This window comes from Bos grunniens, chromosome 23 (assembly GCF_055505025.1).
Source record: "Bos grunniens cultivar Pamir isolate PY7600 chromosome 23, Bosgru_T2T1.0, whole genome shotgun sequence".
NCBI classification, from domain to species: Eukaryota; Metazoa; Chordata; class Mammalia; order Artiodactyla; family Bovidae; genus Bos; species Bos grunniens.
Window position 1 is genome coordinate 18166735 of NC_141187.1, and position 25625 is coordinate 18192359.

A 25625-nucleotide genomic window follows, 5' to 3' on the forward strand; every position below is an offset into this window, starting at 1 on the left:
GGCGAACTAAGCCAGACAGGCAGGGATCCCTGGAGACCCTTGAGCACCAATATGTAAGTCACAGAGCCACAATGTCAGTGACTTCTGAGTGGATGGCAGCCCCTCCCGCCTCTTCCCCTCCTCCCCCGGCGAACTAAGCCAGACAGGCAGGGATCCCTGGAGACCTGGGTGGCCTGGGAGGGCCCCATCCTGGGCCAGCCCCTGAGGGCTGGATTCTGACTGAAGGCTCTCTGCTCATCAGTCTGTCTCTCCCGCCTCCAGAGTCCAAGGGTTCAAGTGGTGGGTGGTTTGAGCTGTGCTGGGCACTGTAGAGGGAGTCGGCGCAGGAGAAGGTTGGTGGGTAAGCAGCATGGGATTCGAGGAGCTGCTAGACAAGGTGGGCGGCTTTGGGCCCTTCCAGCTGCGGAATGTGGCCCTGCTGGCCCTGCCCCGGGTGCTGCTGCCCATGCACTTCCTCCTGCCCATCTTCCTGGCTGCTGTGCCGGCCCACCGCTGTGCCCTGCCTGGGGCCCCGGACAACTTCAGCAACGAGGATGCATGGCTGGAGGCCCACCTGCCCCGGGAACCTGATGGCAGGCTCAGCGCCTGCCTCCGCTTCACCCATCCGCAGGCCCTCCCCAACAGCACGTTGTGGGGAGAGGGGCAGAACTCTGGGGAGCAACCAGAGGGCGAGCCCTCCACAGTGCCCTGTCCTCAGGGCTGGGAGTACAACCACTCGGAATTCTCCTCCACCATTGCAACCGAGGTACCCGAGCTGGGAGGTTGGGGGACATGTGAGTGAATGGGTCTGCCATTGCCTTGGGTGATTACCATGTGGGCATTAGATACATTACTTTACCTTTGAGAGTCTCCATTTACCAATCTGTAGATGGGGTCTATAACTTTAAAGCACTGAGTTTAGTTCCTGGCTTGTGGTAAAGGCCCTGTGTGAGAACTGCTATTACCACTTGGGAAGTGATTAGGGTAAGGGAGGGGTAAGTTGGCTCCAGGGAGCTGGGGCAGAGATTTGAGAAGGGTTTTTCTGTTCTAAAAGGTGGAAAAACAATAGAAGACTCCTTCTCTCCCTTTTTTTTTCCAGGCCCCAGGTCTAGGATTTATATAATTCATCTGGAGGATGGAGGAGGAGGTGGGGGACAGTCTGTCTGGGAAGGAGCAGAACTCTTGTCGTCATAGTCAAGGCCTTCCATGGGAAAAAACTGAGGTTGCAGGACTGCAGTGGGGGGCAAAGCTTTCCACCCCCAAGCTGGAGGGAATAGTTGGGGACTTATTATCTTACATGGAGGTACCAGGATGGCACAGTTGACCTCAGAAAGCGCCAGGGTCTGGGAGAAGAGGGATTGGTACCAGCTGGAAGGGGCCTATGCCCATAGGAGGCCCCTCCCTGCCTATTCCTGCAGTGGGACCTTGTGTGTGAGCAGAAAGGCCTGAACAAAGCCATTTCCACCTTCTTCTTCGCCGGTGTGCTGGTGGGGGCCGTGGTCTATGGATACCTGTCTGACAGGTGGGGTGAGGTAGAGGGGCCAATACGGAGTGGGGTGGGGAACCCTCTTCCACTAACTGTGGTATGGGACTTCCCGTCTACAGGGTGCTGACCCTGCGTGACCCCTGTGCAGGTTTGGGCGGCGCCGCCTGCTGCTGGTGGCCTACGTGAGCTCCCTGGTGCTGGGCCTGGCGTCTGCAGCCTCGGTCAGCTACATCATGTTTGCCATCACTCGAACCCTCACTGGCATGGCTTTGGCTGGCTTCACCATCATTGTGATGCCACTGGGTAAGGCACGCAAAGAATGGATAGGACCTAGAGGACAGGAAGGAAGCAGCAGTCAAAGGTGAGACTGAGCCCATCTGGCCCTTGCTAACTGTCTTCCTGCCTCCAACCCCTGCCCTGGCCCAGAACTGGAGTGGCTGGACGTGAGACACCGGACCGTGGCAGGTGTCCTGAGCAGCACCTTCTGGACAGGGGGTGTGATGCTGTTGGCACTGATCGGCTACCTGATACGGGATTGGCGGTGGCTCCTGCTGACTGTCACCCTGCCTTGTGTCCCAGGCATCCTTACCCTCTGGTGAGACTTGTGGGCAGTTGGGGAGTGGGAGATACAGAAGCCAGAGACAGAATGAATCACTTACCAGGTGTCTCAGAGGTAAAGAATCTGCCTGCCAATGCAGGAGACACGGGTTTGCTCCCTGGGTCAGGAAGATTCCCTGGAGGAGGAAATGGCAGCCCACTCCAGTATTCTTGCCTGGAGAATCCCATGTACAGAGGAGCCTGGTGGGCTACAGTCCGTGGGGTTGCAAAGAGTCAGACACAGCCGAGCGACTAAACACACACGCATGGACGAGATTTGAAAGAGAAACTGAGAGATGAAGAGAAATAGTCAGTGACCAAGAGAGAGAAAGAGAGACAAACATCGGTATAAAGAGGATGGCATCAGGCATGTTAAGCAGAGAAAGAGAGAACAAAATATAGATAGAGATGGAATGACAGGGGCAGAACCACTGAGAGATAGTGAGACCAGGACTGAAAGGCAGATTCAGAGGCACAGACAGAGCGACAGGGGGGATGGGGATGGAGAGATAGAGTGAAGCACAAACAGGCTGGTGCCCAGGACGAGTGGGGCTGGGGGCAAAGCCAGCACAGGAGTCCAGACAGGAGGGTGAGAGGCTGGATGAGGTGGCCATTTCACTGCCTCCCCCAAATGAACTGGTTTTGGATGATCCCTCTGGGTATGTCTGTGTATCTGTCTCTCTTTCATCCTATGCCCTCCTGGTCACCTGTGGGAGAAGTGATAGCTAGTGCTGGGGGCTGAGGTTTTGGGAGTGAGACCAATTCATTTGAGCAGAGCAGGGAATTCCAGGCTGTGGGGTACTTAGACCTGGGCAAAGAAGAGTGCGCAGAGGTGGCTATGAAATTGGGCCTTAACGGATGAATAGTTCATCAGATGAGGAGGGCTTGGGAAGGGAACATGTTCCAGGCTGAGGGTACTGTGTGGGGAAGAGCCTGGAGGCGGACAGGTGTGCCCAGGAGGGAGATGTGGCTTAGGGCGGTGACTCTGACTGAAGGGCCTCCTCCTGTCCCCCAGGTGGGTGCCTGAATCTGCCCGCTGGCTTCTGACCCAGGGCCGTGTGGAAGAGGCCCACAGGTACCTGCTCCGCTGTGCCAGGCTCAATGGGCCGCCTGTGGGTGAGGACAGCCTGAGCCGGGAGGTGAGAGTGAATGCATGATGTGCTTGTGTGCAAGTGCATGTTTGTGTGTGAGCGTGGGGGTCAGCAGGTTGTGTCAAGGGTCCCCTTCCTGGGGTCCACACTGTGCAAGAAAAGCTCCTGGACCCCCGTAGAACATCCCAAACTCTTCAGGATGTCCTACTGGCCCTGGTGGGCCACACCCTTTGCTCAGGGCCCACCCTACTCAGCTCCCACCGGCATCCCCTCCCCACCTACTGCAGCAGAGGACAGAGATCCAGGGAGAACAAGGTACCTTGCTCAGGCCTCACAGCCAACTCTGGCATCACAAACCCTCCTCCTCTCCCACCAGGCCCTGAACAAAGTAGCTGCCGCGGAGCGGATGGTCCGAAGACCCTCGTATTTAGACCTGTTCCGGACACCACGGCTGCGATACATCTCACTGTGCTGCATGGTGGTGTGGTGAGGGAGCCTGACCTGGGCCAGGCGGGGTGGGGGAGGGGCGGGCTCCAGCTGGTGCTGAGTGTGAGAGGACACGGGACAAGTGAAACTGTAACTGCGGGTGTTGGGAGGGTCAGCTTCTGGAGGGATTGGACTCTGGAAGGTCAGGATGGAGCCGGCGTCAGAGATATGTGGGTCAAATGCAAGCTCTGCTGCTTCCTTACTGTAAGCCCTTGGGCAGGTAGGTCACTTAGCACCCTGAGCCTCAGTGCTTCTGCTGTACGACAGGACGCTATTAGTTCCTATCTCACGGGGTTGTTGTGAAGATTAGGTAAAGGCGTTTGGGCCACCAGAAGAGATTATGGGGACTGGGAAGGTCATGGGCAGTGGGCTCCGAAGGTGGGGAGAGATGGTCCCTCTGAAAGGCCTAAGGCTCCTGAGAGGACAATGGGGCGCGAAGGAGGACCCCTGAGCGGCATCGCGACCCCCTCAGGTTTGGAGTGAACTTCTCTTACTACGGCGTGAGCCTGGACTTGTCAGGACTAGGCCTGAACGTGTACCTGACACAGCTGGTGTTCGGGGCCGTGGAGCTGCCCTCCAAGCTGCTGGTCTATCTGTCGGTGCGCCACGCGGGACGCCGCCTCACGATGGCGGGAACGCTGCTTGGCGCCGCGCTCGCGGTGGGCCTCAGGATACTGGTGTCCCCCGGTGAGCCCCGCCCATTCCCGTAGGCCCCGCCCCCTGGCCGAGAACCCGCCCCATCCCATCCCGGAAGCCCCGACTCAAGGCCAGTTAAGTCCCGCCCTCTCCCGAGACTGCACCTCCTATCCTGGGAGAACCTCGGTTATCCCGCAAGGCCGGCTCACTGCCTGAACCCCTTTCCCTCCAGAGATGAAGTCCTGGAGCACTGCCCTGGCAGTGATGGGGAAAGCTTTTTCTGAAGCTGCCTTCACCACTGCCTACCTGTTCACGTCGGAGTTGTACCCTACCGTCCTCAGGTGAGGGGTCCCAGACAAGCCACCTGGAGGGAGGGCTTGTTAGTCACATCTCTTACTAACATCCTAGACACGTACACTGTACCCCGGTCCCTGTCATCCATTCCTTACAGACCTAATCTGAACCGTCTGAGTTTGTCTAAATCTGGGAAGAGGTGGGGCATTTAATCTTTACAAAGTGAACCTGAGCAAAGTTAGACAACTTCTCTGGGGCTCCTTTAAAAGAAAACAGTCGCAAAAGGCCCCATCTGTCCAACCCATCCCATCCTACTCACCACAGCCTAAGCAGAGCTGCCCTTGGGGGGTTGTCTCTGGACATAAGGCTCTTCTTTCAGGTAGCTATTGACAGGTGGAGAGGAGGTGGGCAGACAGCTGGGCATGTTCAGAAAGCCCTCTGTCTTCTCTAGCACAGCAGTCTGTTCCAGCTGCTGACCTCTTCCTTTCACACCATCCTCTCCCCATCCTCTTTCTAATGACTTCTTTATTTTCCTTCTGCAGTACCTGATTGGTACTATCAGAACAGGAGCCCATCCTCCTGTGGGTGCTGGCTTGGGGGCCCCTGGGCTTGGGCGGGTGGTGGGTGGGAAGACCACCTGAAAGAATCCCCAGTATTCGTAGCTGTCTGGGGAGAAGGGGGCAACAGGGCCTGCCAGCCCAGAAGGGGAGCCCCGTGAGGCATGACTGCAAGTAATTTCAGGTACCAGCCCTCTCCTCCGTCCTTTTTCTGAACAGACAGACGGGGATGGGGTTGACTGCACTGGTGGGCCGGCTAGGGGGGTCTTTGGCCCCACTGGCAGCCTTGCTGGATGGAGTATGGCTGTCATTGCCCAAGCTCGCTTATGGGGGGATCGCCCTGCTGGCTGCCTGCACTGCCCTCCTGCTACCAGAGACAAAGCAGGCACAGTTGCCAGAGACCATCCAAGATGTGGAGAGGAAGAGGTGTGTGCACAGGACTGTCTCTGTGTGAGCACGTGCATGTGGGTATGGGTGCCCAGGTCCCTGACATCTTAGATAAGATTCAGAGAGGGAGCCATGTCAGCACATGTGTATCCAGTCATGTATGCGAGTGTGCCTGGGAGCATGACCTGAGGTGTGTATAAAAGTGTCCATGAGTCCATACCTGTGTGTGTGTCCAGGAAGAAGAGGATGTGTACACACACTCAGGTACGCCTACATGTCAGGGATGTGTCAGGCATGTGTGGGAGTCACTTGTGGGAGTGCATGTGTTTGCATGTCAAGAGCTGGGGGGAGCCCCAGGCCAGCCCTCAGGGGCAGGCTGGGGTGGTTGGCTGAGAGGCTAAACCCCACCATTGCTCATGACTCCTTCCTCCCCAGTGCCCCATCCAGTCTTCAGGAGGAAGAGATGCCCATGAAGCAGGTCCAGGACTGAGTGGTATTGAGGGCAGGCCCTCTACAGAAGTTCTGCAGCAGGGGCTAAGAGAACAGAAGGGCAGGCCCTGGGACTGGGGCTGGGGGCAGCAAGCCCCCTGCCTGGGGCTGCAGTTGCTCTCTCTGTTCTCATCCAGCCTGACTATTTGGCCTCCAGTAACACAGCAGCTTCCCAGAATGCAGTGGGCTGCTGGAGAAGTCTAGCGCCCCTCTCATGGCTGGGAGGATTTTGTAAATACAGGTGCCCCTGGAGCTGTGGGATAAGCCCTGGATGAAGAGCCACTGAGTCTGGCCCTGGGTTCTGGTCCCAGCTTTGTTACTGACTTCTGGGTGACCTTGGGCTTGTGACTTTCCCTTTCTGGTCATCTCTCAAATGGATAATGAAGCCTCTTAGCAGACCTCACCACAGGATCTATCTCCTCTCATGCTCAAATGAGATGCTAAGGTGCTTCTTCTAGACATGGTGCTAAAGAAATAACTGTCCTATGATACTTCTGGTACCAGTAGGGCTGGTGGGCATGCTGTCCACTGTGTGGGGCTGGGGCTGCCTGGTGCCAGAGCCAGGGAGCCAGGAGAACAGAGCCCTTTGTTCCTGTGGCTGACTTTGCTACCTCCCAGGCACTCTGCAGGCTAATGCACCCCCTCACCCCTACACTCCCCACCCTGCAACCCACTGTCTAGGCCTCATGTCTAAAGAAGAATTGAAGGCATGGGAGCCAACATTTTATTGGAGAAGCAAAAATAAACACATGTTTTATGAGTACCTTGAAGTTATAGAATTTGCTGGGTCAAGCGATTGGAAAGACCAAGAGGCTACCCTTAAAGTGAGGTGGCCTGTGTCCTCTGACCAGATAGGAATGGAAGAAGGAGGAGTTGGCAGAGAAAGTCTAGACTCTGGTCTACCATGGAGCCTAGGCCCAGGCCGCCAGAATCCCACCTTCTCCCACTCTCATGGGACTAGAAAATTCTGTAGCTTCCATTGGACCATGGAGGGGTTGATGGAAGACCCGGGTTAGTGTGACCTCTCCTGTGAGTATTTCATTTAGATTTTATCTCCACGGGGTCATAGATGTAGCAGCCCACATCACCAATGTTCACACCTGAAGGAGAGAACCCCATCACCAAGGGCCTTGGGGTTGGGGGTTGCTGGGCTGAAGGCTGAAGGGAACTGGGAGGGGCCTGCAGTGTGTTTGACCACAGGGGAAATTGTCCACACAGACCCACATGCCATACTTCAGGCCCAGTGTCTGGGGTGGGGCTGCCCACCTTTGGGGCCAAACAGGTAGCCATAGCAGGGAATGTGGCAGTAGGGGGCGCCGTCATGCTGGGACACAGAGAAAAAGAGAGACGTCTCAGCTTGGCTCTTTTTCAGCCTCCCTCCAGCATAGTCACCCACCCCTGCCCTGCTCACCTCAGCGTGACTCCCAGCAGTTAGGGTCTTCCGGCACCGCTGGCACCTCAGACAGGGTCGGTGCCAATTTCTGCCCAAAGACATCACCGTCTCAGCTGGTGGAGGAGAGGTGGTAGTTCCAGGGACAGAACAGGAAGACCCACTTGCCTGGCACCACCGCCTTCCCCTAGCTTTCTGTTGTCACTTACCAAAATAGACGGGTTCCTCACAGCCTGGGCACAACGAGGTCTCCCCAGTGAATGTCTTCATGTGGGGAGGGCCTTTAAGAGGAAGAGGCCCCCAGCTAGGGCTAAAGTGGGAGCCAAGCCTAATCAGGGCCCATCAGCCCTGGCTTGTATATGGCACTGTCCTCTTCCAAAAGCCAGGCTCATCCCACAGCCTCCCACCCACATGGACATGAGCCTGCTTTTCTCAGGCAGAGCTGAGTCCCCTCTGACTCCATCTCCTGCCTCATCCCTGTCTGCAAGAGGGACCACCTGCTTCCTTCTCATCCTCCCAGGGCCTCAGGTGCCCACCAGCCCAACTCTGTCAGCAACCCAATCCTCAGGAAACCTGAGCTGATACAGGAGCTGGCCAGGGCAGGGGTGTCAGGTGTTGGGGAGCACAGTGTCACTGTCCACTCAGGGGATGAAGGAACAGGGAGAGAGAGAAATGAAAGAATGTGAGGGGCCGACCCATCTCAGTGACCCTTCACACTAGGTTATTCCTTCCATGGCCCTGAACTGGGAGAGGCCTGAGTTCTAGGCCAGCTTTGCCTCTGATTAGCTGTGTGACTGCACAAGTTCACTTGCCCTCTACAGACCATAGTTTCCTCACCTGTAAAGTGGGGGTGATAATGCCATCTGCCCAGTTTACCTCTTACTCAGCAGCTGACATGAGGAAATATCAGAAAAGGAGCCACGGAGAAGACTTTGCCGTGAACAAGTTGTAGGCATGTGAAGCGGAGGACTAGGTGGAATACTGCCACCTGGTCCCACCTCCTGTTCCATCCTGGGGAAGGGTCAGGAGGAGTTCCTTGGCTGGGGCCCAATCTCACTTACTTTTCTTGCCCTGAGGGAGGCCAGTCCTGGGCCTGGGGGGGCTGAAGCTGCTGGGGCTAAGGTGAGTGATGCTGGCAGGTGTGGGAGTGGGAGGTTTGTAGAGGTAGGAGCCCACACCACCAATGTTCACCCCTGCAGAGAGAAGAGGGGAGGTCAAGCTTGAGTCTCCAGCTCCCAGCCACACAGAGGGTTCTGCTATTCCCTGGCCCTTTCCAAACTGGTACTTACCTCTGGGTCCAAAGAGAGCCCCATAGCATGGTTTGTGGCAATACGGCCTTCCGTTGTGCTAGGTACAAGCAGAGGGAAGAGGACTGCTTAGGGCCCAACAGGGCCTCTCCTGTGCCCCACAGGCTTTCCCCCAAGACAGCTGCCAGGTGTGGTTGTCTACTGGCCTGGGCTGGAGGGAATGGGAAGAGTGAGGGGTAAGCTGGCATGCCAGAATTGCCACAGTGGCCAGGGAAAAAGGGAAAGAGCAGGTCAGGAAGCACAGCTGCTTCCCTCCCCTACCCCATAAAAGCCACAGGATCTATCAGGACAATTCAGGCTCCCCACATCCTGGCTCATATGGTGCCTATTGAGTAGGTGATCTTGGGAGTTGGCTACTGAGGCTGCCTTTGGTGGGCAGATGGGACTGAAACGGGGCAGGGGGGCTGGTATCTCAGGGATAATGAACAGATACAGAGCTGTGTGCACTAGCCAGGCCTCACCTCTGCATGCCCTCCTGGGGACAGGACGCTGTGGCAGTGCTCACATTTCAGGCAGAATGGGTGCCAGTTCTTGCCCAGGGAGCTCACTTTCTCTGCTGTGGAGGACAAGGTGGAATCGGGCAGAGGGGAGCCAGGCCAAGCTGAAGGCGCCCTCCTTTCCCCTCTTCTTCCCGCCCACCCTGGCTCCTAGAGGCGAGGGGGAGTGTCTCCGGGAGGCCAGCTCCATCCCGCCCGAGTGCCCTGCGCCCCACAGGTGGAAAGAGGGTCCGGAACTGGTCGCCAGCTCCTTGCATCCTCAGGGAACCCAGTAGCTCTCACTTGCCCCGTCTTCTCCCCTTTCTCCACCCAGGCCTCACCAAAGAAAACGGGTTGCTGACAACGCGGGCAGGTCCAGCTCATGGCTCCGCTCTGAGCTGCAGGGGCCGTACAGTGTAGAGGCGAGTCAGCCTTGGCTCAGTTCCCGCCCCCTCTGCTGGCCCCGCCCACGGCTTGGCCCCGAGCCTCTTAGGGCGGAATCTGCTGCTTCTTGGTTCCAATCGGCCGGCAGAAATTTAGACCACTCCACCTGGGGAACGCAGGAGACTTTTACTTCCAACTACTGTCTAGGACCAGTGGACAGGAGAGAAGGCCCTGAGGCTAGACTGGGAGGGGACGGAGTAATGAGGACGCCTGGAAAGGTGGCGATAGTTTCTGGTTGGTAAAGAGGGGAAAACTGTTCACAGTGTTGCTGCTGCTACTGCTGCTAAGTCGCTTCAGTCGTGTCCGACTCTGTGAGACCCCAGAGACGGCAGCCCAACAGGCTCCCCCGTCCCTGGGATTCTCCAGGCAAGAATACTGGAGTCGGTTGCCATCTCCTTCTCCAATGCATGAAAGTGAAAAGTAAAAGTGAAGTCGCTCAGTTGTGTCCGATTCTTAGCGACCCCATGGATTGCAGCCCACCAGGCTCCTCCGACCATGGGATTTTCCAGGCAAGAGTACTGGAGTGGGCTGCCATTGCCTTCTCAGCGTAGACGCCAGGAAAACACTATTATTGCCCCGAAGTTAGGCATTCTTTGAAATGGTTTAATTTCGCCTCTCTAGTAGCAGATGGTTGAGAACGGAATCCGGAGCTCATCTCTGTTGAGCAAATTACTCAACTTACTTAACTTTCCTTAAGGCAAATTACTTAACTTTCCTCTGCCTCCATTCTTTTTTTTTTTTTTTAACTGGAAGATAATTGCTATACAATATTGTGTTGGTTGCTGCCATAAATCACTATGAATCAGCCGTAGGGTAGGTATACACATGCCCCCTCCCTCTTGAACCTCCCCCCACAACCTCCCACCCCCATCCCATACCTCTGAGCTATCACGGAGCACCGGATCTGAATCCCTGCCTCATCCAGCAAATTTCCACTGGCTATCTAAGTTTACATACAGTAATATAAATGTTTCAATGCTACTCTTTCAATTTGTAAAAATATGGAATGGTTCTCCAATTTGCGTGTCATCCTTGCACAGGGGCCATACTAATCTTCTCTGTATCGTTCCAATTTTACTGTTTGTGCTGCCAAAGTGAGCACCTGCCTCCATTCTTATCTGTACAATGAGTAGTGAAATAAATTTCTTCCTCATAGGATTGTGGTGAGAATTACATAAGTTAATACGTGCAAAGTCCTCAAACAGCACCTGGCACCTAAATGCTATTAAGTGATAACTATCATTATGATAGATCCCATAATGAATTCAAAACTCTTAGTTTGGAAGCCCCAAGACATGGTTTGCTCAGAAAATTATAATGCTTATTAAATTTAAAAGTATATTTCAAACAACAATTACATATTCCTAATTTACTTTAACATGTTTTAATATTTGTTAAAAGTAGTCCAGCAATGCTTCAAAGGACATTTCAAAAAAATATAAACCCATAAAATGAGAGAAAGTATTTGCAAACATATATCTGATAAGGATCTTGTAATCAGAAAAAAAGGACTTTTATGACCTAACAGACTGGTTCCAAATAGGAAAAGGAGTACGTAAAGGCTGTATATTGTCACCCTGCTTATTTAACTTATATGCAGAGTGCATCATGAGAAATACTGGGCTGGAAGAAGCACACACTGGAGTCAAGATTGCCAGGAGAAATATCAATAACCTCAGCTATGCAGATGATACCACCCTTATGGCAGAAAGTGAAGAGAACTAAAAAGCCTCTTGATGAAAGTGAAAGAGGAGAGTGAAAAAGTTGGCTTAAAGCTCAACATTCAGAAAACGAAGATCATGGCATCTGGTCCCATCACTTCATGGTTTTTATAGATGGGGAAACAGTGGAAACAGTGGCAGACTTTATTTTGGGGGGCTCCAAAATCACTGCAGATGTTGATTGCAGTCATGAAATTAAAAGACACTTACTCCTTGGAAGGAAAGTTATGACCAACCTAGACAGCATATTCAAAAGCAGAGACATTACTTTGCCAACAAAGGTCCATCTAGTCAAGGCTATGGTTTTTCCAGTGGTCATGTATGGATGTGAGAGTTGGACTGTGAAGAAAGCTGAGCACTGAAGAATTGATGCTTTTGAACTGTGGTGTTAGAGAAGACTCTTGAGAGTCCCTTGGACTCCAACCAGTCCATTCTGAAGATCAGCCCTGGGATTTCTTTGGAAGGAATGATGCTAAAGCTGACACTCCAGTACTTTGGCCACCTTATGGGAAGAGTTGACTCATTGGAAAAGACTCTGATGCTGGGAGGGATTGGGGGTGGGAGGATGACAGAGGATGAGATGGCTGGATGGCATCACTGACTCAATGGACGTGAGTCTGAGTGAACTCCGGGAGTTTGTGATGGACAGGGAGGCCTGGAGTGCTGCAATTCATGGGGTCGCAAAGAGTGGGACATGACTGAGCGACTGAACTGAACTGATGACCTAACAATAAAAAGACAACCCAATTAAAAACTGGGAAAGAATTTGCATAGACATTTTTTCCAAAGAAGATATACAAAGGTTAACAACACATGAAATGACACTCTACATCGTTTGTCATTAGGGAAATGAAAATCAGTACCACAAGGAGATATTATTTTAGACCTACTAAATGGCTATCATTAAAAAAAATGAGTGTTAGTGAGGATGTGGCAAAAATTGGACTCCTCATACAATGTTGACGGGAATGTAAAATGTGTAGCCCTTTGAAAAATAGGCAATTCTTCAAAAAGTTAAACTCAGAGTTACCATATGACCCAGCAATTGCAGCCCTAGGGGCAACTGACTACACAAACGCAAAAAGCATTTGTCCACACAAAAACTTGAACATGAATATTCATAGTACTAGACTAACTGCTGTTCACAATAGCCAAAAGGTAGAAAAACCCAAAGTCCATCAACTGATGAATAGATAAACAAAACACACTCTATGATAGACTATCTGTGATAGACTATTCTTTGGCCATAAAAAGAAATGAAGTACTAATTCAAGCTACAACATGAGTGAACCATAAAAACACTGTTAAGAAGCTGGACACATAACACCATGTATTGTATGATTTCATTTATATGAAACATCCAGAATAGGAAAATCCATAAAGACAGAAAATAGATTAGTTGTTCCCAGGGGTTTAGGGGAGGGACAGTTGGAAGTATCTATTAGTGAGGAACCAGGTCCTCACTTACAGGGAAATGAAAATAATCTGGCATTAGACAGTGGTGATATCTTGTGAATATACTAAAGACCATAGGTTTGTACACTTTAAAAGGGTGACATTTATGGTATGTGGATAATGCCTTAATAATAATAATGCCTGAAGGGAACTACTTAAAAAAAATATTAGTTCAGCAAATGAGGGGCAGAAGAGAGATTACTTTGCACCAGGGCCCCAGCTGAGGAGACAGTCTAATGAAATATCATTTAGAGTTTTGGGGAGTAAATGCTTCTGTTTTGTCAAGTCAGTTCAGAAAAGGCTGAAGGGGGCATGTGTACTAAACCCATCACTGGGCTGCAACTGCCCTGTTGGGGGAAAAGGAGTCCTATTTGTGTCTTAGGAGTTGGAGAATGTCTCTGAACTTCAGTCCCCTCATCTGGGCAATGGGGATACGACTGGTGTCTCAACTTCTATTCAACACTCCTGTTTCCTCACTTGTCTCTGTGAGTATTTTCCGCTTCTAACAACACTTGTTTTATCCTCCTTAATGACTTCTAAAGGTGGAAGGCTTACACAATGTGAAATAAACTTTTCTATGCTTTCTCATCATTTCTTGTTTGGGGGAATAGTCAAGATCCTTAGTTTTGTAAATGTTTCTTGAAAGGATTCTTCAATAAACTTGAAAAATTACTCTCCACTGATATTTTACTGTCATGTTTCTGCCTCTTTCATGTGTTTCTTCTTCAAAAAGGCAGTTTGAGGTTCACTGCCTTTTGCACTCTATGGCTCTCTGAAGAAAGTCCCACATTAGGAGTTTGGGAGGACTTCATTGTTTTATTCCTGGAGATGCTGCCTCCTTTAGGAAGGCTAACTTCATCAGTCCAAGGATCTGTCCTCAGAATTTCCAGGGCACATCAAATAATCCTTTTCTAAGGTTCCCTACCTCTTCCTGCATTGGGTCACCTTGTGCCCATGCCTCAGGCTCCTGGTTGGGTTTTCTTTATCCTGGCATCCAGTATAGGGCTCCACACAAAGAAACAAGCATTGAACTGTGACTACCATCTTCTGTGGCCTTCCTATATTGAATGGCCACAACAAACATAATATGCCTCATCTTTTCTATTTCAGTGCTTATGAAAGACTAGCCAAGTCTAGTCTTTCAAATACTTTCAAATATTCCAAGTATTTGCCATCCATGTACAGGTACAGCAAATCACAGTATTCCACTCTTCTTCCTTGCCTGGCTTCCATTATTCTGACTCTAACCCAAGAGTCTTTGTAAAGAATATTAACAGGGAAAATTAACATCTCTTGTAAGAATGCATTTGCAGTTACTGACGGTGGTTGTTTTGAATACTTTGTGTGACTAAAGCCTCTAAAATATTTTAACAAATACCACAAATAAGTCCAGTTGAGTGTTTAAGTATTACCTACTCAACTGAGAGGGTATAGTTTATACCATCTAAGGGCAGGTTTTATCAAGATGACTATTTCCCTAATTGCCCCCTGCTTTTTCCTGCACATTCCTGTCATAGTATCTGTAATATTGTTTTATACTTGTTTACTTTTCTAACTTTCTTCAGTTGACAGGTTGAGACTTACTTATGAGTATCTATAGTACCAAGTTTAGTGGGGGTGTTCAGCAAATGATAGTTATTATTACTAGTACACTACTACTAGGAGAGTGAAAAGGCTAGCTTAAAACTCAACGTTTAAAAAACAAAGATCATGGCATCTGGTCCTATCACTTCATGGCATAGATGAGGAAACAATGGAAACAGTGACAGACTTTCTTAGGCTCCAAAATCACTGTGGATGGTGACTGCCGCCATGAAATTAAAAGACACTTGCTCCTTGGAAGAAAAGCTATGACCAACCTAGACAGCATATTAAAAAGCAGAGACATTACTTTGCCAACAAAGGTCCATACAGTCAAAGCTATGGTTTTTCCAGTAGTCATGTATAGATGTGAGAGTTGGAACACAAAGAAGGCTGAGTGCTGAAGAACTGATGCTTTTGAACTGTGGCACTGGATAAAACTCTTGAGAGTCCCTTGGACTGCAAGGCGCTCAAACCAGTCAATCCTAAAGGAAATCAATCTTGCATATTCATTGGAAGGACTGATGCTGAAGCTGAAAGTCCAATACTTTGGCCACCTGATGGGAAGGGCCGACTCACTGGAAAAGACCTTGATGCTGGGAAAGATTGAAGGCAAGAGAAGGGGACGACAGAGGATGAGATGGTTGGATGGCATCACTGACTCAATGGAACATCAGTTTGAGCAAACTCCAGGAAATAGTGAAGGACAGGGAAGCCTAGCATGCTGCAGTCCATGGGATCACAGAGTCGGACATGACTAAGCAACTGAACAACTACTCAGTCAGTCAGTCAGTTCAGTCGCTCAGTCATGTCTGACTCTTGCGACCCCATGAACTGCAGCACACCAGGACTCCATGTCCATTACCAACTCCGGGAGTTTACTCAAACTCATGTCCATCGAGTTGGTGATGCCATCCAGCCATCTCATCCTCTGTCATCCCCTTCTCCTCCTGCCCCCAATCCCTCCCAGCATCAGGGTCTTTTCCAATGAGTCAACTTTTCACATGAGGTGGCCAAAGTACTGGAGTTTCAGCCTCAGCATCCTTCCAAAGAACACCCAGAACTGATCTCCTTTAGGATGGACTGGTTGGATCTCCTTGCAGTCCAAGGGACTCTCAAGAGTCTTCTCCAATAGCACAGTTCAAAAGCATCAATTCTTCAGTGCTCAGCTTTCTTCACAGTCCAACTCTCACATCCATACATGACCACTGGAAAAACCATAACCTTGACTAGATGGACCTTTGTTATCAAAGTAATGTCTCTGCTTTTTAATATGCTATCCAGATTGGTCATAACTTTCCTTCCAAGGAGTAAGCTAAGATTAAAATCTCCCATTAACATTTTGTGTTGTATTGTTAGGTATATGCTGCTGCTGCTAAGTCGCTTCAGTCATGTCCGACTCTGTGCGACCCCAGAGACGGCAGCCCAACAGGCTCCCCCATCCCTGGGATTCTCCAGGCAAGAACACTGGAGTGGGTTGCCATTTCCTTCTCCAATGCATGAAAGTGAAAAGGGAAAGTGAAGTCGCTCAGTCGTGTCCGACTCTTAGCGACCACATGGACTGCAGCCCACCAGGCTCCTCCATCCATGGGATTTTCCAGGCAAGAGTACTGGATTGGGGTCCCATTGCCTTCTCCATGTTAGGTATATATATGTTGTATAATTGTTGTTTTCTTGATTAATTGACCCTTTTATTGTTGTTGTTAGGTGAAGAAACAAGCTTTTCAACTCTAGGTGAGTGGTAAATGGAGATAATGACCTCTAGCACCTGGAGGACTGTCACAGGGGAGAGGTGTAACTGCTACTGAGGCCCCTGAACAGAAGTCATAGGGAAGCAGATGTGGATTCAGTCCAAGAAAAGAACCTGCTAATAGAGCCAAACATGGAGTGGCTGCTTCAGACAGTAGTGAGCTTCCTGTCTTTGGATGTTACAAGTAATGCTGGAGAACAAACCAACTGTTCATCAATGTTGCAGAAAGAATCCAAGCATCATATACAGATATCTTTAAGGTTTCTTCACAATTTGATGATATATTATTTTGTGATTCCATTCCCCAAGAGGGTTTGAAATTTGTGTTAGCAAGGGAGCATTGCTAAAATAGTGGCAGCTAACACCTATGGAATGGCAATCACAGGCACTGTATTTGTTATTTCTGATCTAACAATATGGTGATGGATTTCAATGTTACATTACCAACTGTACAGAAAAGGAAAGTGGCTTGGAGAGGTTAAGAAATGTGTTCAACATTATACATTACAGACCTTCAAGCATTCTGACTCTTGAGTTCATACTTTTCCTACCTGATGCTCCTAAGTATGGTTTCTGCCAAGCTATCCATGTGTTTCAGTCTGAAAGGATACTACACTTGTCTGCACAGCATCTCTGTACCTGAAGATAAGAGGGACTATCCAGGTAACTAATGGGTTGAGATACAAGAGGCAGGGAAATGTCATTAAAACTTTTCCATGGCTTCTTAGCACCTTCAAGATAAAGTATTGTTTTAATTAATGTATGTTTTGGCAGTATTGGGTCTCTGTTGCTATGTGCAGGGCTTCTGTAGTTGTGGCGTTGGGAGAGAATCTTCATTGTGGTGCACAGGCTTTTCATTGTGGTGGCTTCTCCTGTTGCACAGCACAGGCTCTAGGCATGCTGGCTTCAGTAGTTGTGGTGCGTGGGCTCAGCTGCCCTGCAGTACGTGGGATCTTCCTAGACCAGGGATCAAACTTGTATCCCCTGCACTGACAGGCAGATTCTCAACCACTGGACCACCTAGGAAGTCCCTCAAGATAAAATTTTCAACTTGGTTCTAGGATTCTCCACCTTTCCAGTCTTCTAAGCCATTTCTCCTGTTGCCTCAATTTCTGTAATTATACTAAATAAGCTTCTTAATCTGCCAAGTTCTTTCCTGCATTAGGGCCTTTGCAGATGCTACCTCTTTTCTGGGAACTTGCTTCTCCAATATCTTCACCTCACTAATTCCTGCCTAACCTCAGCTCTCCCTCTCACCTATTTAGTACCAGGCTATTCACCCCAGGCACCCCCTCCTACAGCATCCTGTGCTGGGGGTAGAGGGAGTGCAACCTATGATAGCTATGTTTTCCCTTCCTAAGTGCTGAATCAAATGAGGAAAAATAGGTCTGCCAACTTCCTGCCCACCTCTCCTGCCACAATCTAGGCTCTGTCTACCCCAGTAGTCTGTGACCCTCGGAAGGCAGGACCCAGGACTATGTATGCTTCCAGTGTCTTGCTCAATTTCTGGCACATGGTGCTCAATAAATATTTTTTGGTGAATGAATGTTAAATGTTGCACACAAGTATCCCTCTAGTGTGAGTAGATGAGGACCACTGGGAGATATGTACAGTTATCAGTGGACTGGTAGGGGTTGAAAGTTTTGTTATAACAAAAGCCCTGGAGCAAGAGGAGTTCAGCTGTCAAGGAGTGAGAATCAGTAGTTGTTTCTTAATATACATAAGGATCAGCATGTATGATGCAAAATGGAATATGATTTAAACTGATCCTAATTATAAATATTAGGTAACTAATAAAGTAAAAAGAGAACTAAAAATTTGCTTGGGCAGTAAATCAGTCCCTCTAATTACAGTTATTCACAAGAACTTACTAATTAAGTCAAATTAGCAGGTAGCACAATTATGCCATCATTAAATATATGGCAAAAGAGAGACTGCAGGAAAGTGTTATATAAACTGTAAAGCACCTTACTGATATGGTTGTTATCATGTGTCAGGTTAGTGCTGCAATGAGTTTTAATTACAACTATAAATCACTCATTTTATACTATTGTAGACTTGTTCAAGTACATGGTCATATGCTTGTGACTTTTAAGGCATTATCAAAATTTGTATCTACAATGACTCCTTTAAAAGGTTTCACTCAGTTCTGTATATTATTGAAAAATCAGTCTTATCTCTTTATCATTGTGTTTTTCAACCTTTATTACCCATAACCCTTGTGCTTTCTCACTCCATGTTTTGAATATCCCCTCCCAACTAGAAAGCTGTACTTTTTATAAACAAAAAGTGAAAACAAACAAAAAAACCCCACAAAAATAGAAACATACACACAAAACTGAAATACTTTCTTACAATACACTAATCCTCCCACTTGTAGATAATTGCTGCTGCATAATCAACATTATTTATGAAGCTGTCAAGAGTCTGTCCAATTTTTCCTTTGTTTCCCAGCATCAACTTGCCATCAGATGAACCTGTTGAGAGCACTGTGTATTAGCTACTTGTGGTTAGCTGCTTAGGGCAACTGAGAGAACTACATTTTGTGACTCAGTGGCATCAGTTGGACTAATTCAGAATCAAGACTGTCAGAAAGGACTTCCTGACCCTTCACCATGGCTGCCTTCAAACATATGCTTGTGGACTGTAACCCACCAGGCTCCTCTGCCCAAGGGAATTCCCAGGCAAGAATACTGGAGTGGGTTGCCATACCCTCCTCTAGGGGGTCTTCCCAACCCAGGGATCGAACTCATGTCTCCTGCATCTCCTGCATCACAGGTGGATTCTTTACCACTGGGCCACCAGGGAAGCCCAAAACATACGCTTGTGAAGAAATCAATAACAGCTTTAAATGATGGTTTTCCATGCAAAGATGGATTTGGCTTCTCAAGTATTACTTGGGAATGTGCATTTCATCTGAAAGTGTATATTTTAAAATGACCTCCAAATAATCAGCAGCATGAAAAATGTATCCATATGCTGGAAACAGAGAAGAGGAGTAAAACTTGGTGGTCAGCTTACTTACAAATCTGATAGATGGTGACAGTGCTCCTTGGTGGAAACTATCTGCAACTTCCTCATCTTCTCGCTAAGGTCTGGGGGTAAATTTTTTTTTATATATATAATACACAAGAATAGTCTTTTCAGGTCATGAGACTTTGTGATAAGACTAAAACAGTTTAATCTTATGAATTTCAATAAATGCAAATGCTTACCTTTTTATAGAGAAGTCTTTCAGTTCCTCTATGAAGTTCAAGTTCACAGAATCAGGAGCCAAGTTCTACCCTCTTCCCAACTCCAAAATGATTGGGTTCTTTCTCCTCTTCTCCTGAGCTTTCGGAACACGTAGAGCTATAAGGTCTTTATGTCTAATCTCTTATACCCCACACCTCACCACCAAAAAAAGGGCAGCAATTACTAGTATCTTAGTGGAGATAAAAACCTGAGCACCCATCTTTTGATAAAAAGCCACAAAGAAGAAGGCTACAAACAAAGAAGGTACTAAATGAACGTTTTATTTTCTACTTAGAAGCATTTCTTTTGGAGAATCTCATTTTCCTTAGTGCACATTAATTCAACTTAGTCTAGACTCCTCAGTAAGGTAGACCCTGCCTTCCCAGGGTGAGCTAATGACCGGGGCTTGGTCTGGATACTTCATCCACTTGGCCACAGTAGTTGTTTAAAGATAGAAATGTAGCCCAATTCACATGAATCAACATCCTCCCTGAGATTTTTTTTTGGAGCTATAAGGAAAGATACAGTCTCATTTCCTACTTAGAAGCCTGTAAAAACAATTGCAACTTGAGACTGCAGGGCTTAACTTGCCCCTTAGTGAAGAGAAAATGAGAAGTTAAGCAGAGGGGAGGAAATGGGGAACAAAGAGGCCCAATGACACCTCTGACATCCTGGATCTAACTCTGACTTGGTTTCCCAGTTACCAAACCACAAATTACCACCTATTCATTTTTTTTTTTTTTTTTTCTCTCTTAAGCAGTGTGAGTTCAGTTTCTGTTACAAGCAAAATAGTCCTAATTAAGGATTTGGACAGTTCTTCAAAGAAGATACACAAATGGCTGATAAGCACATAAAGAGATGCTTGGCATCATTAGTCATTAAAGAAATGCAAATCTAAACAATAAGGATACCACTTCATACTCACTAGAATGGCTATAATTAAAAAAGAAAAACAGAAAGTAACAAGTGTTGGAGGTCCAATGGTTAAGAATCCTCCTGCCAATGCAAGGAACAAGGGTTTGATCCCTGGTCTGGGAAGATTCCACGTGCCATGAGGTAACTAAGCCCATGTGCCACAACTAATGAAGCCTGTGTGCCTTACAGCCAACGCTCTGTAAAAGAGAAGCTACTGCAATGAGAAGCCCACACATCATGACTAGAGAATAGCTCCCACTTGTCACAACTAGAGAAAGCCCATGCACAGCAATGAAGGCCTAGCACAGCCAAAAATAAATAGATTTAAAAAATTTTAAAATATATATATATATTTTAAAAGTGTTGGAAAGATGTGGAAAAAAATTAAACCTCACATTTCTGGTAGGAATGTAAAGTGGTACAGCTGCTGTGGAAAACAGATTGACAGTTTCTCAAAAAGTAATATACTGTAACTTCACAGAAATGGCAGAGCAGAGAGCTCCAAGAATCAGCTCCTCCACTGAAGTTATCATTAAGCTGGCAAAAACTGACAGAATCAACTTCTTGAGAACTTTGGAATCTAATAAAAATTTTACAATGGAGTCCAACCAGTGGTGTGCTTAATGAAAAAAGTAGCTGCAAAATTTCAGTAAAAAAGCATTGCAAAAAAAAAAAAGCATTGCAGCATTTTTGCTTACCTATCCAACATGTCTCATTCCACAGCCTGGAGGTGGCTATTGGGATAGCAGTCCACATTTCTGGTATAGCTTGCTAGTGCCAGGAGAAAGCAATATGGCAATATGCACCTTGTTCTCAAAAGATCGTAGCTGTGAATTCTGCCTTGTTTGGTGGTTCCCTGAAGGATCTGTGCTAAGGCTGACCCTGTTGTGCTTCCCTCAAGCTGGAGCAGCTTTCAAAACATTCACTGAAACCATTTAAAGACATATATTACCAGCGGCTGCCTAGATAAAGAAACAATGAATCGAACAACCAGGAGGCAAATCTAAAAGTCTGGAAAGGAGAAGACTGAGGAGGAAGACACACAGGGAAATAAGAACTCTAGATGGCTACCAGGTGTATGGGGAAATTCAGCATGAAAAATACATGCCCAAGGACAGATAAAGGTTCAGAAAAGACCTGAGAGGACCTTAGGCTTGCATGTTCAGCTAAACTTTGGGCTTCATGCAGCCAGAAGGTGAAGGTTAAGGCAGAGTTCTAGGAAAATTGGCTTAGCACTGAAGTATTGCCCCCCAGGTCAGTGTCTGCAAAGACCAGGAGAGGTGGGGTTTTAGTCTGTTTTTATCTGATTTTCCACTCCAGGCATTTAAAGAAATCTCCATCAGGTCACTGACTGCTGTGATAATGGAACAGAGATTTAAGGATCACACACAAACATACAGTCTTAACAAAAACAGTTTGGAAAATTCAATAAACAAATGATGGCCACAGACTTCAATAATCAACAGCAAACCCTGGTAAGGGGATCTGATTCCCAGGGTGACAAGTTATAATAGTCAAAACGTCCAGTTTTAAACCAAAAAATCACAAGGTATAAAAAGAATAAAGAAAATATGGTTCATTCATAGGGAAAAAAGAAATTTATAGAAACCATCACCAAGGAAACCCAGACACTGGACTTACTAGGCAAATATTTTCAATCAACTGTCTTGGATATGCTCAAAGAGCTAAAGAAATTAATGGACAAAAAAACCCCAGGAGAATGAACAAATATCAATATAAGGATATAAAAAGAACCAAATAAAACTCTAGAACTGAAAAGTACAGTGGCTGAAATGAAAAACTCACTATGGGGGTTCAACAGCTTTAGATTCAAGTTGGCAGGAGAGAAATGAGTAAACTGGGAGAGAGAACTACTGAAATTATGTGAGTATCAGAAAGGAAAAAGGGTTCAGTTCAGTCGCTCAGTCGTGTCCGACTCTTTGAGACCCCATGAATCGCAGCACGCCAGGCCTCCCTGTCTATCACCAACTCCCGGAGTTCACTCAGACTCACATCCATTGAGTCAGTGATGCCATCCAGCCATCCCATCCTCTGTTGTCCCCTTCTCCTCCTGCCCCCAATCCCTCCCAGCATCAGAGTCTTTTCCAATGAGTCAACTCTTCGCATGAGGTGGCCAAAGTACTGGAGTTTCAGCTTTAGCATCATTCCTTCCAAAGAAATCCCAGGGCTGATCTCCTTCAGAATGGACTGGTTGGATCTCCTTGCAGTCCAAGGGACTCTCAAGAGTCTTCTCTAACACCACAGTTCAAAAGCATCAGTTCTTCAGCGCTCAGCCTTCTTTACAGTCCAACACTCACATCCATACATGACCACAGGAAAAACCATAGCCTTGACTAGATGGACCTTTGTTGGCAAAGTAATGTCTCTGTTTTTGAATATGCTATCTAGGTTAGACATAACTTTCCTTCCAAGGAGTAAGCATCTTTTAATTTCATGGCTGCAGTCACCATGTGCAGTGATTTTGGAGCCCAGAAAAATAAAGTCTGACACTGTTTCCCCATCTATTTCTCACGAAGTGAAGGGACCGGATGCCATGATCTTCGTTTTCTGAATGTTGAGCTTTAAGCTAACTTTTTCACTCTCCTCTTTCACTTTCATCAAGAGGCTTTTTAGTTCCTCTTCACTTTCTGCCATAAGGGTGGTATCATCTGCATATCTGAGGTTATTGATTTTTCTCCTGGCAATCTTGATTCCAGCTTGTGTTTCTTCCAGTCCAGCGTTTCTCATGATGCACTCTGCATATAAGTTAAATAAGCAGGGTGACAATATACAGCCTTGACGTACTCCTTTTCTTTTTTGGAACCAGTCTGTTGTTCCATATCCAGTTCTAACTGTTGCTTCCTGACCTACATACAGATTTCTCAAGAGGCAGGTCAGGTGGTCTGGTATCCCCATCTCTTGAAGAATTTTCCACAGTTTATTGTGATCCACACAGTCAAAGGCTTTGGCAGTCAATAAAGCAGAAATAGATGTTTTTCTGGAACTCTCTTGCTTTTTCCATGATCCAGCAGATGTTGGCAATTTGATCTCTGGTTCCTCTGCCTTTTCTAAAACCAGCTTGAACATCTGGAAGTTCACAGTTCACATATTGCTGAAGCCTGACTTGGAGAATTTTGAGCATTATTTTACTAGCATGTGAGATGAGTGCAATTGTGCGGTAGTTTGAGCATTCTTTGGCATTGCCTTTCTTTGGGATTGGAATGAAAACTGACCTTTTCTAGTCCTGTGGCCACTGCTGAGTTTTCCAAATTTGCTGGCATATTGAGTGCAGCACTTTCACAGCATCATCTTTCAGGATTTGAAATAGCTCAACTGGAATTCCATCACCTCCACTAGCTTTGTTCGTAGTGATGCTTTCTAAGGCCCACTTGCCTTCACATTCCAGGATGTCTGGCTCTAGGTCAGTGATCACACCATCGTGATTATCTAGGATGTGAAGATCTTTTTTGTACAGTTCTTCTGTGTATTCTTGCCACCTCTTCTTGACATCTTCTGCTTCTGTTAGGTCCATACCATTTCTGTCCTTTATTGAGCCCATCTTTGCATGAAATGTTCCCTTGGTATCTCTAATTTTCTTGAAGAGATCTCTAGTCTTCCCCATTCTGTTGTTTTCCTCTATTTCTTTGCATTGATCGCTGAGGAAGGCTTTCTTATCTCTTCTTGCTATTCTTTGGAACTCTGCATTCAGATGCTTATATCTTTCCTTTTCTCCTTTGCTTTTCGCTTCTCTTCTTTTCACAGCTACTTGTAAGGCCTCCCCAGAGAGCCATTTTGCTTGTTTGCATTTCTTTTCCATGGGGATGGTCTTGATCCCTGTCTCCTGCACAATGTCACGAACCTCATTCCATAGTTCATCAGGCACTCTATCTAACAGATCTAGGCCCTTAAATCTATTTCTCACTTCCACTGTATAATCATAAGGGATTTGATTTAGGTCATACCTGAATGGTCTAGTGGTTTTCCCTACTTTCTTCAATTTAAGTCTGAATTTGGTAATAAGGAGTTCATGATCTGAGCCACAGTCAGCTCCTGGTCTTGTTTTTGTTGACTGTATAGAGCTTCTCCATCTTTGGCTGCAAAGAATATAATCAATCTGATTTTGGTGTTGACCATCTGGTGATACAGAGCCTAAAGAATGCATAGAACACCAACAAACAGACCAACATATGCATTATGGGAGTTACAGAAAGAGAAGAGAGTGAAAAGAGGCAAAAAATAATGGTTGAAAACTCTCCAAATTCATCAAAAGACATGAATCTACATATCCAAGAAGTAGGACAAATTCCAAACAGACCAAACTCAAAGAGATCAAGACCAAGTCACTTTACAATCAAAGTGGCAAAAGACAAAGAGAGAATACTGAAAGCAGCACAAGATAAGTGACTCATCATGTACAAGGGATCTCCAATAAGATTAACAGCTGATTTCTCATCAAAAGTCATGGAGGTCAGAAGACTGGGGTGGCATAAAATGCTAAAAGAAGAAACTCTCAACCAAGAATCTGTATCCAACAAAACTATCCTTCACAACAAAGAGGAAATTAAAACCTTAAGCCGTCCTAGAGAGTGAAAGCTGAGGGAGTTTATCACCACTAGACAATGCCAGGCTACAAGAAATGCTAAAGGGAAGTCTTTAGGTTGAAATCAAAGGACAACAGACAGTAACTCAATAACTCAAAGCCATACAAAGAGAGAAAGAAATCTGGGAAAGGTAACATAGGTAAATATAAAAGCCAGTATTATTTGGTTTGTGACCACTCTCCTTGTTTCCTATATGATTTAAAAGACACAGGCTGATTCATGTCAATGTATGGCAAAAACCACTACAATATTGTAAAGTAAATAGCCTCCAATTAAAATAAATTAATTAATTTAAAAAAGACAAACAAACAAACAAAAAAAGACAAACACACAAAACAATAATTATGAAACTAGTTAATCAACACATAATATATAAAGATGTAATCTGTGACAAAACATAAGGAGAGAGATGGAGCTATATAGGAGCAGAATAAGAATTTTTTGTACAGTATTGAAGCTAAGTTGGTATCAATTCAAATGAGACTGTTATAAAATTTAAGATGTTAATTATAATCCTTATGGTAACCACTGAGGAAATCTAAAATATATATAGAAAAGGAAATAATGAGAGGATCAAAACAATACATTGGGAATAAATTAAACAAAATGCAGTATTGAAGGAACTGAGAAACAAAAAAGAAACAAGACAAGACATAAGACAGAAGAAAATAAATAGCAAGATATCATTAAGTACTTTCTTACCAATAATCACCTTAAATATAAAGAAATTAAACCCGTCAATTAAAAGA

At 46.7% G+C, this 25625-nt stretch overlaps 3 protein-coding genes and 1 non-coding gene across 10 annotated transcripts in view; 1 reads left to right on the plus strand and 3 right to left on the minus strand.

Annotated features, from left to right (window-relative positions):
• The first annotated feature begins 300 nt into the window (after positions 1–300).
• Positions 301–6763, plus strand: SLC22A7 (solute carrier family 22 member 7). 2 transcript variants are annotated; one of them, XM_086371757.1, is made up of 10 exons: positions 301–745; positions 1398–1501; positions 1614–1768; positions 1892–2060; positions 3078–3201; positions 3530–3639; positions 4112–4326; positions 4508–4616; positions 5346–5552; positions 5949–6763. In XM_086371757.1, the coding sequence occupies exons 1-10, from the start codon at positions 350–352 to the stop codon at positions 6001–6003; spliced, it is 1644 nt and encodes a 547-aa protein (XP_086227883.1). In that variant the 5' UTR covers positions 301–349; the 3' UTR covers positions 6004–6763. The 2 variants fall into 2 exon arrangements, with proteins under 2 accessions (XP_086227883.1, XP_086227884.1); XM_086371758.1 differs by lacking the exon at positions 5346–5552.
• Positions 6713–10444, minus strand: CRIP3 (cysteine rich protein 3). 3 transcript variants are annotated; one of them, XM_086371761.1, is made up of 8 exons: positions 9517–10444; positions 9161–9255; positions 8682–8739; positions 8454–8585; positions 7602–7673; positions 7414–7508; positions 7269–7326; positions 6713–7102 (listed from the first exon to the last, which is right to left on the minus strand). In XM_086371761.1, exons 1-8 carry the CDS (start codon positions 9557–9559, stop codon positions 7041–7043), a joined length of 615 nt encoding a protein of 204 aa, XP_086227887.1. In that variant the 5' UTR covers positions 9560–10444; the 3' UTR covers positions 6713–7040. The 3 variants fall into 3 exon arrangements, with proteins under 3 accessions (XP_086227887.1, XP_086227888.1, XP_086227886.1); XM_086371762.1 differs by lacking the exon at positions 7269–7326; XM_086371760.1 differs by having other exon boundaries at positions 7269–7508.
• A 170-nt stretch (positions 10445–10614) lies between these two features.
• On the minus strand, positions 10615–10721 carry LOC147346836 (U6 spliceosomal RNA). Its single transcript, XR_015153295.1, has one exon. It is a non-coding gene; the product is annotated as a U6 spliceosomal RNA (small nuclear RNA).
• Positions 10722–18313: 7592 nt separating this feature from the next.
• Positions 18314–25625, minus strand: part of ZNF318 (zinc finger protein 318) — a 44118-nt gene continuing 36806 nt past the window's right edge. For 2 of the 4 annotated variants that reach the window (XR_015153225.1, XR_015153223.1), the window contains 2 exons: positions 19342–19454; positions 18314–18603 (listed from right to left, as the gene is read on the minus strand). The gene's annotated coding sequence lies outside the window, so the exon portion shown is untranslated. Of the gene's footprint in view, positions 18604–19341; positions 19460–25625 lie in introns of all 4 variants that reach the window. The other 2 variants (XR_015153226.1, XR_015153222.1) reach the window with 1 other exon arrangement.